This window comes from Nannobrachium achirus (assembly GCF_963921795.1).
Source record: "Nannobrachium achirus genome assembly, chromosome: 15".
NCBI classification, from domain to species: Eukaryota; Metazoa; Chordata; class Actinopteri; order Myctophiformes; family Myctophidae; genus Nannobrachium; species Nannobrachium achirus.
Genome location: NC_137822.1, coordinates 5,766,460 through 5,783,770, shown reverse-complemented (window position 1 = coordinate 5,783,770; position 17,311 = coordinate 5,766,460). Strand labels below are relative to the sequence as shown.

The 17,311-nt window shown below is 44.2% G+C and overlaps 1 protein-coding gene across 1 annotated transcript in view; it reads left to right on the top strand.

Moving 5' to 3' along the window:
- Window positions 1-17,049, top strand: part of pitpnm2 (phosphatidylinositol transfer protein, membrane-associated 2) — a gene marked incomplete at both ends in the record, with an annotated part of 69,078 nt that extends 52,029 nt beyond the window's left edge. The window contains 8 exons of the mRNA XM_080742730.1: window positions 7,681-7,896; window positions 7,993-8,109; window positions 8,454-8,570; window positions 9,498-9,646; window positions 12,285-12,434; window positions 13,117-13,300; window positions 13,883-14,011; window positions 16,633-17,049. Coding sequence (XP_080598856.1) covers window positions 7,681-7,896; window positions 7,993-8,109; window positions 8,454-8,570; window positions 9,498-9,646; window positions 12,285-12,434; window positions 13,117-13,300; window positions 13,883-14,011; window positions 16,633-17,049 — 1,479 coding nt within the window. The remainder of the gene's footprint in view (window positions 1-7,680; window positions 7,897-7,992; window positions 8,110-8,453; window positions 8,571-9,497; window positions 9,647-12,284; window positions 12,435-13,116; window positions 13,301-13,882; window positions 14,012-16,632) is intronic.
- Window positions 17,050-17,311: the final 262 nt, after the last annotated feature.

The following is a 17,311-nucleotide window of genomic DNA, read 5'->3' as shown; positions in this document are numbered from 1 at the left end:
ACCATTGCTATGTTTGGCCACTAGAGGGCACTGAAAACCCACAACGCTAATATGTTCCCCATTTTCAGCAGTTTTGTGACACTTTGGTATCATGCCAATAAAGCTCCTTTGAATTTAATTGAAAACCAATGAAACAGAGCAGCCTGAATTAAAAATGCAGACAGGCCTATACTTGAGTAACTGTAAATGTACAAACGTATTGGTATCAAAATATCCCATTTCATGTCAGCAAAAGAAAAGGCATTTTTTTTTCCATCATTGAGTACTTTATTTACAGTTTGCCAATAGTACAGTGGTACGATAACGATGTCATAAAATGAATGCACTGTAGGAATTTTTTATGACACACGAGCAATCATGACTTTTCAGCAATCAGTGTGTTTCAACATCTTAACACAGTAATTAATGCATGATATTGCACCTACATTAACATGCTACAAGCAGAAACAGACCTTTTTTTCCCAAGATCTTTGTCTATTTTAATTGTGGAGGAACATGTTTTTTTTTTTTATGTAATATTTTCTGTGTAAAAAGAAAAAGAGAAAAAAAACCCTAATAAATATTGTAAAAAAAAATGTGGATGAAACATCTCTCCCTCCCTGATCGCGGTCTGTCACCTTCACTGTGCCTGCTGCAGTGCTGCTTGGCCATCATGGATCTCTATAAATGAAAAGGGGGAGAGGGGAATAAAAAAAAAAGTATTACAACCATGACATTGACAACAATATTGCTACAGTAAATTACAATTAGCCTATTATAGTAAACCTTGCATCATGCAGTACAGTATTTTTTAGTTTTTTAGTACCTACCATTTATTTATCAGGAACGTGTTTCTCCTCTGGGCTCCTCTTGAGATGAAGTCATTGGCTATGACATCCAGGTCAATCTTCCTTGCCAAATCACTGTAACAGTCTAACAGAGCAAGGTGATTGAGTCTTCCTTGCCCCATTGTGGATCGCAGATAGGTTTTCAGTCTCCGTAGGCCAGAAAATGACCTTTCTGAGCTGCATGATGTCACAGGGATAGTCAGTGCTTGTTCCATCACCTCAAAGTATTGCTGTCGGTGCATTTCTTCTGGCGTTTGGATGTGTGGAGGAGCGCCTCCATCGTCAAAGCGGCTGGGAACCTTCCTTAGTCTGGGCACTTGTGGGCTCTGCAAACCCAGTGTTTCAGCTTCTGCAGTAGTGGTTTCCCAAAACGTTTGGAAATCCTCACGAAGAGATGCAATTCCCCCTCGGAGTGAGTCCACCATCTCTTTAGCTTTCTTGAGGTTCAACTGGTGGTGTTGAAGTGACGTGTTGACCATTTCCACACGAGAGAAAAACTTCAGCATGAGTTTCAAACCAAAAAACGTGCTAAAAGTCTCTAGCTGCATACGCGTGCCACGGGCTTTACTGCCTGCCTTATCCCCGCTTAGCTCCATGTCCTCGAGTAAGTCCATGAGTGCACTGTAGTTGGAAGCAATGGACTGCAGCGATGCCGTTTTCGTGGTCCAGCGTGTGGGGCACAGGGGCTGTAGAGACGGTGCGTCTTCGTCTTGGTATTCCTTAAACCAGGCAAGTCGCTTTGGCGAATCTCTGATGAGGGTTACCAGGTCACGAACAATTCCCAATGTGACAGTGCACCATGGAATTTTTTGGGCTACATCCTGCACAACTAAATTCAAAACATGTGCGGTGCAATGAACGTACAGTGCTCGGGGCTCCAGTTCCTGCATGCGGGCTTGTAATCCTGTTCTGATGCCAGACATGTTTGCAGCACCATCGTAACATTGTCCTCTGCAGTTGCTTACTGGCAGTCCCAGCCGTACAAAGACGTCATTCAACAGCCGAAACAGTGTGTCTGCTGTGGTCTTTGAGGTCTCATAAAATCCAACAAAATATTCCTGAGTGTCCAGCTGCTCATCCACAAAACGAAAACAGATTGACACTTGCTCCTTGACTGTAATGTCGGCTGTCTCGTCCATCAGCACAGAGAAACACTCAGCAGACTGTATTTCCATAACTAGTGTTCTGAGCAAATGATGAGCCATAATTTCGAGCATTTCGTTGAGGATCTTAGAAGACAACCATCTATTCTCCTTGCGTTGTAGCCATGCTTGGAGGTGTGGCTCAGCTTCTTCGCCACGCATTTCTAAATTTGTGACCAAATTTGACGTTTCATCTGTTTTGCCTCTGATGGCCAGTCCCTGGGTTGCCAGCCACCGAAGAGTAGATAACGTCCCCCGTAACGCTATAGTTGCATCAGCCATCTGCAGTTGTTTACCAGTCGACATGGCAGCGAGAACGTTTACACCAGCAGTAACATTTGCCACGAAAATAGAAGCAGCACGATGCAGCTCACCTTTTTCGTGCCGACGGAATCTTTCGAGTGCTTTAGTCCAGTTGGAAAATCCATCGATTGTAAATGCTTTCAAGGACTCTTGGTCATGCATCTGGTTCGGAAGTGCGGCGTTCTTTTCTGCAGCTTGGGTGCAAATCGCACAAAAAACTTTGTTTTTGGTTGAGTCATACGTGATCCACGGGAACTTCTCTTTCCAGGACAGTTGATATGTACGGCCTTTTGGTCCCTTGCTCTGCACGTCTTTGCGGGCACTGCTGCTGCTGTCGCTCGGTACAGAAGGGGCGTTTGTTGTTTCAGCTGTGGTGCTGTCAGCCTCGACAGGGGGGTCATCAAGAGGTCGGGCACTGCTGCTGCTGCTGCTGCTGTGCAGGAGGGGCCTGGGTGCGAAGAAGGAATGTGTCGTCTTCGACGGCAGCCCGGCGCTTGGTTCTTCTAGGTCTGGTGGTGCCAGGTTGGTCTCGCCGGCGTCGCTGCTGTTCTTTGCCGCCTCGACAGGTCCTGGGGTCCGGCTGGCAGGCGTGGTGAAAAGTAGGGTCTTCTGGGTGAATCTCTGCTTCTTCTTTGCTGGAGGCATATTGTCTTGCTGAGTCAGCTGGACAATAATGTGTGAGAGATAGGCTACACTGCTGTCTTTTTATCCTTTACCTGCCAGGTTAAGACAATGCCATACATTAGCATTTCTAAAGGACAAGGGCACCTCGGCACAGGATTGGACGCTAGTTTGCTTTGCTGATCAGTGGGGGGAAAAAGTTTTATTTAGTATCACTTTAGTTAGTAGGCCTATCACTACAATATAGAAATACTCTGTTACAAATATAAGTCCTGAATTAAAAATGCTGGCATGCTTACTTGAGTAAAAGTCCAAAAGTATTGGTATAACATAAAAAGCCTACAAAAAGGAAAAGCTAGGCTTTAGGTCTATACTGTATAGACCTACTGTATATTTGTGTATTTATATTTTTTTGGCACTGTGTTGATAAGTAGTTCCTAATGTTTGGATGAATGGACCATTGTAAGTTCTTTGAGTTTGCAATATGCTTAGAAAAGTCACTTAAAATTGCAATCCATTATAGAAACGTTAAGCACTACTATTCTTTGTTGTGTTGTGTTTTTTTTTTTTTTTCAAACTGTTCTCGACACTCGGCTGTACACAACAGTCCTTTTTATTTTTCTTACTGTCCTGTAACCTTAACTGGGTGACTTAATTTCCCCTTCCCCTTCTTTGTATATACTTACTGATTGTTTAGACTTACTGTTTTCTCTTTTATTATATATTTTTTCTCTCTCATTTTCTTTTCTTTACATATCTACTGCATAGTACTGTGTTCTATTCGTCTGTGTCATTCAATGTTATATGATATACTTTAATGGTTTCCTGTTGAAATAAGCTTAGTCTTTTCAGGATCTCATTTTAGTAGACCTTGTACCAGTGAACTGTACCGTCATGAAACTGTACATTTTCCTATGCAAACTTCTAATAAAGCCTTCAATCAATCAAATAGGCTTTAGGCTACATCAATTATATGTAATTCAAAGGAGCTTTACTGGCATGATAAAATACTATAATGCCTCATTCACATAGGGAGCAGCAAAGCTAAAGTTTAGCTTGCTTGGTCAATGTTATCTCAATGGAAACCAGCTTTAAAGCTTTCAAAGCTTTGTTCTGTGTATCTCCTGTATCTTTAAAGCTGGTTTCCATTGAGATAACATTGACCAAGCAAGCAAAACTTTAGCTTTGCTGCTCCCTATGTGAATGAGGCATAAGAACAGTTCAGTTGAGATTTTTTTTTTATTATTTTGGAGGTGGGGGTAGAATACTGTAGAGCTACATGAGTAGACATACAGCCAGGATGTGGAGGCGGGCTATGACGCTGGGTGACGCCCTCGAAAGGGACAAAGCCGACGTGTGATATCGGCCGAGTGCCAGGAATGCAGTTTGGCCAGTTTGGGGCGAACGACTGAGAATCAATGGGCTCTTATAACAGTACGCTCAAGCACTCACGCGCCCCCTATGTTCCCGCCGCTGGCTGTATTGATAATGGTACGATAGAGAGATAACCGGCAAACATTGATCAAAATAACTCTCTAATTGTGTAATGCAGATGTTTAACAGTAATTTAGCTCTTGAGAGCGTAAATGAAACCAAATGGACACATAAGGTTCCATTAGTTTTTTACACTTCCCAAAGGATCCAGTTGGTTACCCACTTTCCATAATTTAGCTGGGGACCACCTGGAAGGAACACCCTCAAGGACCACTGGTGGTCCCCGGACCACTGGTTGAGAAGCAGTGTTATATAGCATTTCATCAGAAACAGGGGGTCACCCTGTCTCTCCAGCGCCCCCTTTTTTTCCTTTTTGTTTAATATCGGTATGCAAATTTTGCAACATTTTGGAAGGAACTAAGGAAACTGTTAGCAATGCTAGCGATGGCTAACTCTATTCTTGTATCCTAAGAGTTATGTTTAAGCTTTTATTTCACATTTACCTTTCCTTTACCGCTCTGAAAAGTTTTTCAGACATACTCCAGTATGTCTAGAGTCTTGTTTTGCTATTAACTCACTTTTTTCAGCTTTACTGAACAATGGCTCCTGCCGAAATGACCGTCCCTCTGACGGTAGTTGTCACGTTTTGTTACACAAATTGATATGTGATGGTGTTCATAACCGTTATATTTTCATTCCCCCTCTCGGAACTCACACGTGAAGGTAGCCCGTCTAGAGGCGCCGGCCTGCTGTCTCAGCTGGCAATAAACTACAACAAACTGGGCTTGGAGAGCCCGTCCCGTCAATCGCTTAAGAAAGCCCTGGCCCCCAGTGCTGTGATCCTGAGGCTTAACGGCGTGGTGGTGGCGTCCGAGCAGGGCTCGGAATCCGGCTCTGACGCGGCTGATATCTCCTCTGTCATCACTGACACCGCCGCCACTCCACTGCCGTCGCCACCGCCACTACCACCGGGGGCGCTGGAGTGCATAGAGCAAGGTACCGCCCTGGACCTGGTAGCAGAGAGGGCGTAAAGGAAAGATGGTGCTGTAGTAGCCGTTACGTACCGTAGTCTCTCCTCACCTTCCTGTTATCTCCGCCAGGCCGAAGATAGACAGGGGGAGATTACGTTCTCCCCTGTGTCTCTGTGTGTCGAGTTCTGTCGACATTAGCGTCGAATTTCTTCGGCACGCTGCCAGCAAGTCAAGGAAAACAATCCCTGAATATCTTTTTAAAATCCTTCCAATGTGCGTGCGTGCAAATCTATAGCGTTTTAACCCACTGTCCCTCTCTCCGATATGGGATCAGATGCAGAGTACCCCAAGTCAAGTCCAATTATGGAGTTCCACCCAGCCTGGCGGAGATAAGCGCCTCACTGAGCGCAGCTTTCTAGTTTCCTTCTACCTGTTAGTCCCACGTTGCTATGGACAACCTCCCTTCGTCTGACCTCTCCTCTGCTTCAGTAGACCGCTCTTCAAGTTGAACAAAGTTCTTATACTGTATGTTTGTGTTTCTGTCTCCCAGTGTGGAGAATACAGCAAATACACCTCTTTAGAACTATCCCTTCTCTCTATCAGAATGAATTGTGCCCCTAGTGCTGCTTTAAAGACATTAGAACACATTTGTAGTGAAGTAACCTCTGAAACACTGTTCATTTCCTGTACTTCTTTCAGCCTTTCTCAATCCTGCGCTACAGTACACAGTCAAATCCTCAATGTAAATTATACCTAATTGTAACTCAGAGAGTGTGCAAATGTAACCTAAAGTTCATTACATTTGTACACACAGAGTTACAGTATTTTGGGCATAACCTCTGCACACACAGACATCAAAGGGGGCTCGAGCCCCTGCCATTTTACGCTTCTGTAAAAGTGCCCTTTCCGTGGATGTAGCACTTACTAGTTTGAAAGAAATGCAAATGCCCGCCTTTCCATGAACGCAGCATTCAAGAAGACGCCTCTTCCGAAAATCTCCTGAACTTGAATGCAGCATTTTATGTTGAAAGAATTGCATCTCCGGTATTAGCTCTACTTAGTTGAGTGCGACATCACTATAGAGCATAGCAGCAGTGGGTGGGTTTACTGGTGCCTCTAAAACATATTTTCCCCATAAACTTTTACAAAAAATATTTACATCAGTTATTTAAAGCCTAGAAACACCCACCCTAGGTGGGGTCGGTGATAGGGCCTTTCTGTGTGGAGTTTGCATGTTCTCCCCGTGTCTCCTAGGGTTGATACCCTCACAAAAACATGCAGTAATCCTGGTCTCAATAATGCCTCCCCCTGGCCAGCCGGGGCGCTTGATGGAGGGGGAAGGAACTGGTTGGAATAACGTGTTCCTTCCACGCGCTACGTCCATCCCCGGGGAAATCCCCCCAGCAGGTGAAAAGAAACAACTTGGACTACCCATGCATTGAAGGAAGCATGAGGTCAGTCCGTTGTCTCCCCAGGCGCGGCAGAGGGAGAGCAGAGCCCAGGATTACATAGGCAATTCTCCCTTTTGCAAATCCCGCCCCATTCTGCCCTGTTACTATGATGGGACATTTGACCCTGGGCAGATTGTTTTTATAGTGGCGGTGAATGGGATTTTTTTTTCTTCATAGCCTCATTACAGCTATATAAAGTACCAAAAAAAACACATCTACGTGATATTAATAAAAAGGGAAGAAAAAGGTACAGTAATTACATAGCAAAACAGTAGTTTTCCCCCGAAAATAAATGTTTTAATTAGTTTAATCCTCTGGATCAGAGATAGAATAGAAATAGAAAGAGAAGCGCATTGCATCTTGGGTAGGAAGAGGACAGAACTATAATGGTTCTCCTCACATAATAGTCTGGCTTTTCGTAATTCTGCCCATTTAAAATATATGTACCCAATCGTGACTCTTAGACCATTGATAAGGTCCATGTGAACTAGTTTGTTGAAGCTTATTCATTATGATGAGCGAGATCGCCCCCTACTGCCACGGCCGTACTGGACGAAGGGCTCCGCACTGCGGACAGTTGTTGAAAGCCTGAAGCAAGGGAAGCAACATTCTCCACTGCACAAACTCCACCCCCGATAGCAAAGAGTGAATGTTTTTTTCTGGTTGGCCAGTCAGGGAGTCTCAGGGACCAATCAGAAGGCTGACAAACGGTGAATTGGCACTGGGTGAAAATGGGTTGCAAAATCGTGGGATAAAAATTATAAAAAAAAATTAAAAAAGCCTAGAAACAAGACACCCAGGATCCTGGTGAATCATGTCCATAAACCATTATTTGAGAAATAGCCAGAAAATAGCCGAAAATAGCCCATGCTCACAACATCAGTTGTGTGCATGGAGATCGAGCTATTTTTGATGTTTTCACCAAAAAGAGCACATTTTTAGACGTGTCATCTCCCCCGCTTCTCTGACGTTCCCTGCTGGTCCCTGCTGTGTTGCAGTCGCGTCGTGCTGGTGGGGCAGCAAGAGGATGGACTTCGCCCTGTACTGCCCCGACGCCCTCACAGCCTTCCCCACCGTGGCTCTGCCTCACCTCTTCCACGCCTCCTACTGGGAGTCCACCGACGTCGTCTCCTTCATACTCAGACAGGTGACCTCATTGACTGATTGATTGATTGAATACGTTATTAGCAGTTCACATAGATTTCTTTAGGTTTGAAGGTCTAAAATTGTCTTTGTGTTTCAGGTGATGAGACATGAGAGCTCCAGCATTCTGGAGCTGGACGGGAGAGAGGTTTCCGAGTTCACTCCATCCAAACCCCGCGAGAAATGGATCCGCAAGAGGACGCATGTTAAGATCAGGGTGAGGCCTGATAAATGAATCGTCACTGTCTGGCCAAAACCTAACTCAATTTTTGAGGTTTTTGATTTGTTGGCATAAATCAGGGCTATTGAACACCCTTTACATCTGAGTGTTGGTTAAAATAATATTGAACCAATGAAAAGCCCGGACGAAACCTCCTAACTCCACTTGAGCTCATTTTCCCGAAAATGAACATTTTGGAGTTAGGTTTCGGCCCGACAGCAGAGATATATTGATGGCAAATCAGAATAATCATCTGACCTGAACTTATGTGTGAATTTCTGGATTTTTGCATACATGTGTTATTTTAAAATATTGACGTTTTCCATCATTGTGTGTGTCAGAATGTGACGGCCAACCACAGAGTGAACGACGCGGTCTTCACGGAGGACGGTGCTCAGATGGTGACGGGACGCTTCATGTACGGTCCGCTGGACATGGTCACCCTGACTGGGGAGAAGGTAGTGACACATTTAACAACAGTACAGTGTACTGAAAGACAGGTTAAAACACTGTCGCGATGATGCTAAAGTATGAATACTTGAATGCAGCATTCAAGAAAATGACCGTGTTCAAACTCTCCTGAACTTGAATGCAACTTCTCATGTTGAAAGAAATATTGAAAATAGCCGACCTCCAAGATCACAACGCAGCGCGACACGTTGTGAGCTTGGAGGTCGGCTATTTTCAATATTTCCCCAAAAGGCCCTTTTAGAAATTTCAGCCCCTGCCTCTCTAACATGCTCTGATATTCTCTAACGTCACGCTGCAACGCGTTGTGAGCTTGGAGGTATGCTTTTCACCAAAAGGCCCTTTTAGATATTTCAGCCCCTGCCTCTCTAACATTCTCTGCACGTCCCTGTGGCAGAATGAAAGGGAATCTGGAATTTACAAGAAGGTGTGCTCATCATGTCTGAGGAAATAATTCATTCAGCACAAGTGTTAATTTCGTTTTTTTGACTACCTTTTTCACTGATGAAAACAAAATAACGAAATGAAAACCAAGCTATGATGACTAAAGCTAGACTAAATATAGTGACAATTTGGTCAACAAATAAAAACTACATGTTATTATAGGGAGGGACATGTGGAGAAGAGATGCAGTAGAACTAAAAGACAAGTCATTTTATGTTTTGGTTGTGCTTGGGTGTTGCGCTCTGAAAATAGCAGATCTACAAGCTTACAACAAGCTGCGCTGTACCGCGTTGTGACTTGTGACCTGGCCTCTATTCCATTCAGCTATACTATATGGCCGCCATAATAAACGATTAAAAACAGACAAATCAACCGACTGATTCATTGATCATGCGGGGACTAGCCGTATAAGCTGTGTGTGTGTTTTCATCTCACTGAAAGGTTTCTTTTTGTATTGATGTTGTTTGTGCCAGATTGACATCCATATCATGACTCAGCCGCCATCTGGAGAGTGGGTGTACTTTGACACAGAGCTCACCAACAGCAGCGGACGCGTCTCCTACATCATTCCCGGGAACAAAAAACTGGGTATCGGCGTGTATCCGGTGAAAATGGTGGTCAGGTATGCTTCGTTGTAGTTCCCATTTAGGCCTAGAAATATTGAAAGCTTTAACCAATGAAAAATAGCAGATATACAAGCTCACAGCGCGGCACCGAGTGCCGCGCTGCGAGCTTGTAGATCTGCTATTTTTGAAAAAGTCGTGAAAATGTGTGCAAATCTTTGAATATTTTGTATTTTCAAAGCGAACGTTTGTAACTCACATTTTGCTTCTGGGTGGTCCCTGGAACTAAATATTTTGAGATGCGGGTCCCGTGGCCAAATACATATCATTTTGGGGGTCCTTCACATGAAAAGTATGAGAGCCACTGACATAGTAGTCTCTCAAGAACAGACTAACTGAGCTCCAGTTAAGTGAAAAGGACCTTTTCTTTGACGATGGCTGGCCAGATTGCTGACATAGAAACATAGGTTTTTCAAAAAAAATCTTAGAAGGATTCAAAAGACACTTATAGAATCGGGTCAAAATTCAAATTTTCACGATTTTCAAAAATAGATCTACAAGCTCGCAGCACGGCACAAGCTTGTATATGTGCTATTTTTCAATAGTTAAAGCATAAAATAATGATACACAATATAGTGTACCCGTTCTGAATGGGTTCATAAAGACTATTGAGCAATAATACACTGGTGATCATGGTATACTGGCTGCGCTGTAGATTCTCCTTCCAATGCACCCAGAGTGGGATAAACCACTGATTCAGCCCCCATCTTGGCTATTTTTAGACACAGGCTGGTCATCAGTTTTCAGAATCAGAATCAGCTTTATTGTCATGTCACGGGTCTACAGAAGTAAAGGAGTGGGGGAAATTCGTTCCCATCGAATTGTTATTTTCCATAAAAGAAAGAAAGGGAAAAAGAAGAGGCCCCTTGGGCAAGGGGAGCACAGGAGAAAGAAAAAGTAAATACTAAATATCGACATTTTTACATGGTACCTGAGACAAGATATAGAAGGTGCGTGAGCATAGCAGCAGATACTGTCCATGATATACTTATGAACAGCTAAGGTGCTAGAAAAACGAAAACTAAAAAAAACACATGGGATTAGATGCAAATCCTAGAATGACACTGGTGTAATCCGCAATTAGGTCCATAATGCAAGTCACATATTGGACCTCTGTGGATTATACCGATGTGTGACTTGACTTTTTTTCTTTGCTCTCCCAGTACTTACAGATTACACCAGTGTCAGTCTACTTTTACTGTAAAAGTGGGTTCGGAACGGGAACCACAAAATCCTTGTTTTTTCCAGTGAACCATGATGACATGGACAATGGCTCTGGTTCAATCTGGTGGAAACGCAAGCCGGTTCGCGGCCGGTTCGCAAGAACGAACCAAGGTTCCAAGAAAGTTGAACGGCACTGGTTCTTGAACCAAGGTTCTTTTGGTGGAAAAGGCCCCTATGTGGATTATATGGTCATTGGTTCATTAGGTTTTTAGGTTCATTGTCCTCAAACGTTAAATGTAAATGAATTGGTTCGAAGCCCAGTAGATTTGTCAAAGTCGTTATGGAGCTGTTAAGTCTGACATCATTTTGTAGGCAGAGGAGAACTCCCGTGAATCTTTTTACTATTCTTACTATTTACACATTTTTCTTCTCTTTGTTGTTGAAAGGAAAGTGGTAGAATTATACTTTAGTCGTTATTTTTGTCTTGGATCTGTTGAAATAGCGAGGGACAGATATTTGCGACCGTAGGTCGCATTTACTATCAAAACCTCCACCGGCTGTCCGTCTGTCCGTCCGTCCGTCTGTCTGTCACACGTCACACGTCACACTTTTGCCCTGCTCATATCTCCACAACCGTTGCCCCCATCCATGCCAAATTTTGCACACACACTCCTTACCTGCCAAACTACAACCTCCAAGGACCCCCGGAGCTCCAGGGACCCCCAGGTCCTTGGGGGACCCCCAGGTGTAAAAAATGACCAAATGTGCAAAAATGACCACCCCAACGGGGCTGCTCACGGGGAATTCCTGGGGACCACCCACTCCTGGTGCTCCAGAACGGATGCAAAAGTGGTGGCGCCCCCAGTGGAGGACCCCCTCCACTGCAGCTCACATAAAATGCCGTAACTCGGGCTAGGAGCGTGCGGGAGAGCCGGGGCCGGTACCTATTCGTCCACCAAGGCAACGCGGAGACCCCACCACTCATTTCTCACATGGCCCTCTTCTAGCGCCACCTTCAGGCCGATTTTTAAAACACATTTTTGGACACTGCTCCTACAGTTTTTGCCCTAAAATCACGCAAATCGCTACACAGTATGTCTACACTCATCCCATCAACATGAATCTGTCCCATATAGCGCCACCTTCAGGCCGATTTTTAAAAACTCATTTTTGGACACTGCTCCTACAGATTTTGCCCTAAAATCACGAAAATCACCACACAATATGTCTACACTCATGTCATCAACATGGATCAGGAAGATTTTGGAAAAACACATTTTTGCCCTATTTGTGGCGATAAGCGACCTACGGTCGCTTATCTCCCGATTAGGGAGTCTTACTGGTGATAATAAATCTGCTTGGTGGTCTGACTACAAAATGATGTCACGGCTTAAAAGCCCCATAACAAATGTTTTCCCAGTAGCAAACCATACGTTTGGTGACAGTTACCTGACTCTGTTGTTTCTCTCACAGAGGTGACCATACGTTTGGCGACAGCTACCTGACCGTGTTGCCACGGGGAACGGAGTTCGTGGTCTTCAGTATCGACGGCTCCTTTGCCGCCAGCGTGTCCATCATGGGCAGTGACCCCAAGGTCCGAGCAGGAGCTGTGGACGTTGTCAGGTGAGTAAAAAGGCTTCATTCTACTGTGCTCTCTCTACTGTGGGTTATAAAGCTACCATTTTTTTTGGTTATATTTCGTTGTTGTCGGGTGGAAACCTTATATGTCCAAAACCGTTTGTTTTGTATTTATCATTTTAAAAATGATTTAAACTAGTGAAAACAGCCGATCTACAAGCACACAACGCCTCGCACCGCGAGGCGTTGTGTGCTTGTAGATCGGCTGTTTTCACTACTTTTGTGCAACGGCCTTGTATGATGAAGCAGGGCTTTGCTTTGCGAAAAAAAAATTAAATTATAAACTTGGAGATACGAGGTTTCTGCCCGACAGTGACGATTTACTTTGTTTGCCGCCCAGCCCCCGACATTTTATTTTTAATTTTTTCATAATGGCCGGCCTGGACCGGCCGGGAATGAACCGGCCGTTCGGGAGTTGTCCCGCTTTTCCCAATGGCCAGCACGTCCCTGAAAGCTACACACAACCAATGGGGGGAAATGTCAGATCTGGCCGGTGCCTATAGAGGCACATTCAAAGGAAAACAACATCACATGGTGCTGTTTTTCCTTTTTTTGACGACGGGTTCCCAAATTGACGCTTTTGAAGCGTGATGTTGGCACGCATTGAGGTGTGATAAATCAGTCTTCACGTGTTCTTTCTTCTTTTCCTTTCCTTCTCCTCTGGCAGACACTGGCAGGACCTGGGCTATCTGATAGTGTACGTGACGGGGCGGCCCGACATGCAGAAGCAGCGTGTGGTGGCATGGCTGTCTCAACACAACTTCCCGCACGGGATCGTCTCTTTCTGCGACCGTCTGGTCCACGATCCGCTCAGACACAAGGCCTCCTTCCTCAAATCCCTCATCTGTGAGGTACATATGGAAGGCCCGGCCGACACTTCCAAAGGGTTTTGGGTGAAATACTCCTTTAAAAGGAGAATTTCGGCCTAGAAGCTTTTCCTACCGTTATTTGGTGTCATTTACTCCCCAAAGGTTTGAGAACCCCTGCACTAGTCGGTCCGTGGTTTTGTTTCCCACCACTATTACTGTTTAAAAGAGCAGCTGCGCAGATCTGGGGGCATCACTGCGTATTGACTCCAATAGGATTCAGATGTCTCGTGAGATGAGAGTTCAAACGTGAGTTCAAAGTTCCCAGCTTATTAACAATAATGGCTGTGCCCAGTGGGGAATTTACACCGTGTAGTGACCATTGGGACATTTACCGAAAAAAATGCATTTTCGAGCGATAGAAATAAGCGGATATCATTGTAACCAATCGCTCCGCTCTGGAGCCGTGGTCGGGTAGAGCGAATTGACAAGATTGCCTGGACCTCTTTTGGGGATAGAGGAACACCAACTAAAGGTAAATGCAGTTTGCTACTGTCCACAACTGGGGATATTCAGAGCAATATATGATTTATGAAACCAAATGTGTTCTGTTGGTTTTTTGTTTAGGCCCATATGAGGATCTTTGCTGCTTATGGCTCCACCAAGGACATCTCTGTGTACACGTCTATTGGCCTGCCGCCGTCACACATCTACATAGTTGGAAGACCCACCAAAAAGATGCTGCATCAGTGCCAGGTATGTTTACATGTAAACCTGCATCAGTGTCAGTAGGGCTGTCACCATTATGACATTTGACATGACGATTATTTGTCCCTCAAATAATTGCGATTAACGATTTAATTGTGTTTTTGTCAATGACAATTACATTTCTGTTTGGCTTTTAGGCTTTGAAGTTGCACATGGTAGATGACACATAACCTAAATATACAGAGAAATTACTGACATATTTGACAACTTTATACTTAAAAAAGAACATTGATAGTGGAAATAGCCGATCTACAAGCTTTTTTGACTCTTTTTTTAAATATATGAAAGTTTTTCAACATGGAAACGATTATGACGATTATGAAAAATAATCACGCTTATGTCAAATAATCACGATTAGACGATTATGTAATAATTGTGACAGACCTAAGTGTCAGGTATGTTTAGATGTAAACCTGCATCAGTGTCAGGTATGTTTAGATGTAAACCTGCATCAGTGTCAGGTACGCTACAGTGCTGTGCTCCTCAAATGGGCTCATACTACACCTTGTGGTGATTTGTGGTACTTACAGGTACTCTTTAATAATAATATAATAATAATATAGGCCCCACGCCCACTCCCAATATGTTGTGGGTCTACTCTAAACTGCATCTCACAATCCCCTCTGGTTGTACTGTAGCCATTGTGCCAAAACCCCTGTCTTGAATATCACTAAAATGGCTTTTAGTGGCTTTTGCTCTAATCAAGCGTATTGAACGTGAAATGTTCTGAACGGTGACGTAAAAAGTACTAAAATGTTTTATTTAAGTAAAAGTATCAATAACGCAATTTAAAAATACTCTGTTACAAGTGCAAGTCTGGAATTCAAAATTGACAGTACAAACTAGTAAAAGTATAAAAGTATTGTTATCAAAATGTACTTGGGTTCCAAAAGTAGAAAGTATTTATTATGCAGAAAGTTTTCAAATTGATATTAAAAGGTTTGAAAATCTTTTGAAAATAGCAGATCTACAAGCTCCACAATGTGTCACATCGAGCTAGTAGATCAGCTATTTTCAAATGGACGAAATGTATACTGTATGTACAGCACAAGCATAATTTGACAGGGTTTTTGGGTTTTAAAAACCCAAGGGCCCCCCCTAGTGGCGAAAATACATTTTGTTTTTAATAGGCCTAAATAAAAAAATGCGCCCATATCTGCATTAATCATTGTAGTTTGCGCTTAAATCGCGCAAAGACAACAGACCCGGGCCCCTTTGATCAGGGCCCCCTTGATCTGAAAACCCATGGGGAATAAGGTCTAATTTCGCCACTGATGTACAGTATGATGAAGTGGTAAGTTTTGTAACTAGTAACTAAAGTTTTCAAATAATTGTTGTGGAGTAAAAGTAATAATAGGCCTATTTGCCTCTGCGATGTTGTGGAGTAGAAGTAAAGTACAGCACTTGATAGGGCATTCACGAATAGTGATTTTTAGTATTCAAATTATTCGACCTCAAAGTATTCTAATAGTGGAATATTCGACAGGACTGGACAAACTGTCAAATATTAAGTAAGCAAGAGGCGAACATTGTGAAAATAGCCGATCTACATGCTGGCGTTGTGAGCATGTAGATCTGCTATTTTCACAATATTTATCTGCAGAACCGAGTCGCATTAAATGTAATACCTACAATTCCAAGTGCTTGTCAGGGTGGGGGTCCCCAGTTCAAATATGTTTATTTTGGAGGTCACTGCCTAAAAAGGGTTGAGAACCCCTGGTAATAGAGCATTAACAAATGCATCCACCAGGGGCATTGACAACTCATTCTTATGACTTCCTATGCAGCCAAGCTTTATAAACTATACATTTCTTAAAGAGAAAACAATAAAAAATTAAAATAAGTGAATATTCGACTTCAGTGAACAACGTCGATAACGACTTTGATATTCGAATATTCGGTGAATGCCCTACGCCTAGTACTTGAGTAAATGTACTTAAACCCATTTAGGCCTGAACACATTATGACGCAATATTTTATGCTTTAAATATAAAAAAAATAGCAGATCTACAAGCTCACAGGGTTAGGGTTAGGGTTAGGGTTAGGGTTAGGGTTGCGAGCTTGTAGATCTGCTATTTTTGAAAAATCGTGAACATTTGAATTTTGACCCGATTCTATAAGTGTCTTTTGAATCCTTCTAAGATTTTTGGAGAAAACCTATGTTTCTATGTCAGCAATCTGGCCAGCCATCGTCAAAGAAAAGGTCCTTTTCACTTCAACTGGAGCTCAGTTAGTCTGTTCTTGAGAGACTACTATGTCAGTGGTTCTCAAACCTTTTCATGTCAAGGACCCCCAAAATGATATTTATTTGGCCACGGACCCCCATCTCAAAATATCTAGTTCCAGGGACCCGCCAGAAGCAAAATCTGAGTTACAAACGTTCGCTTTGAAAATACATATATTCAAAGATTTGCACACATTTTCACGACTTTTTTCCAAAAATAGCAGATCTACAAGCTCGCAGCGCGGCACTCGGTGCCGCGCTGTGAGCTTGTATATCTGCTATTTTTCACTGGTTAAAAAGCAGTCAATAATTCTAGGCCTAAATGTACTGTAATCACTTCACACCACTGGTTCTGAATGACAAATCCACTCTTGGTCCCATGCAGTTCATCCCAGACGGCTACGCCAACCACCTGTCCCAGCTGGAGCTGTGCCAGCGCTCCCGCCCCGCCAAGTCCAGCGGCGCCCGCATGATCCTCCGCAAGGGGAGCTTCGGCCTGGGAGCCGCCGGAGGCGACTACCTCCGCAAGCGCAACCACGTCTTCCGCACCATCTCCTCGCAGCCCGGCGTGGGAGGAGGAGGAGGAGTGGTGGTGGCGACGGGCGGCGGCGGCGCCGCTGCCGCCTGTTCTCCCTCGCAGCCCGGAGGACGGACGGAGCGCACGCTGAGCCAGTGCGACATCGAGCGGGAGCGGGGGATGGCGGCCACGGCCACTCAGAGGAGCATGAGCGTCGCCACGGGGTGCTGGGGCCGCAGCGGGAGCCAGAAGGAGGGCAGCGGAGGGTTGCTCAGTCCCAAATAGAATTCACTTTGCTGTAAGACTTAACACGGGCTTTTCACACGGGAAGACTGGCGCGTCTGGTGGTTCGTTTTCAACGAGATGTGAGCGTTGGGGTGGTGGCGGCGGTCGTGCTCGTCTCGCGCACGCGCCTTGTCGGGCGTTGAAATGTGTCGAATTTTCTTTTCAAAGACTTGCGTCTTTTCACACGAGGAGAGCAGTGGATCCGTACGGATCCAAGCGAGAAGAAGGCAGGTGTATTGCCGCTTTCCATGTGAAAAGCCCT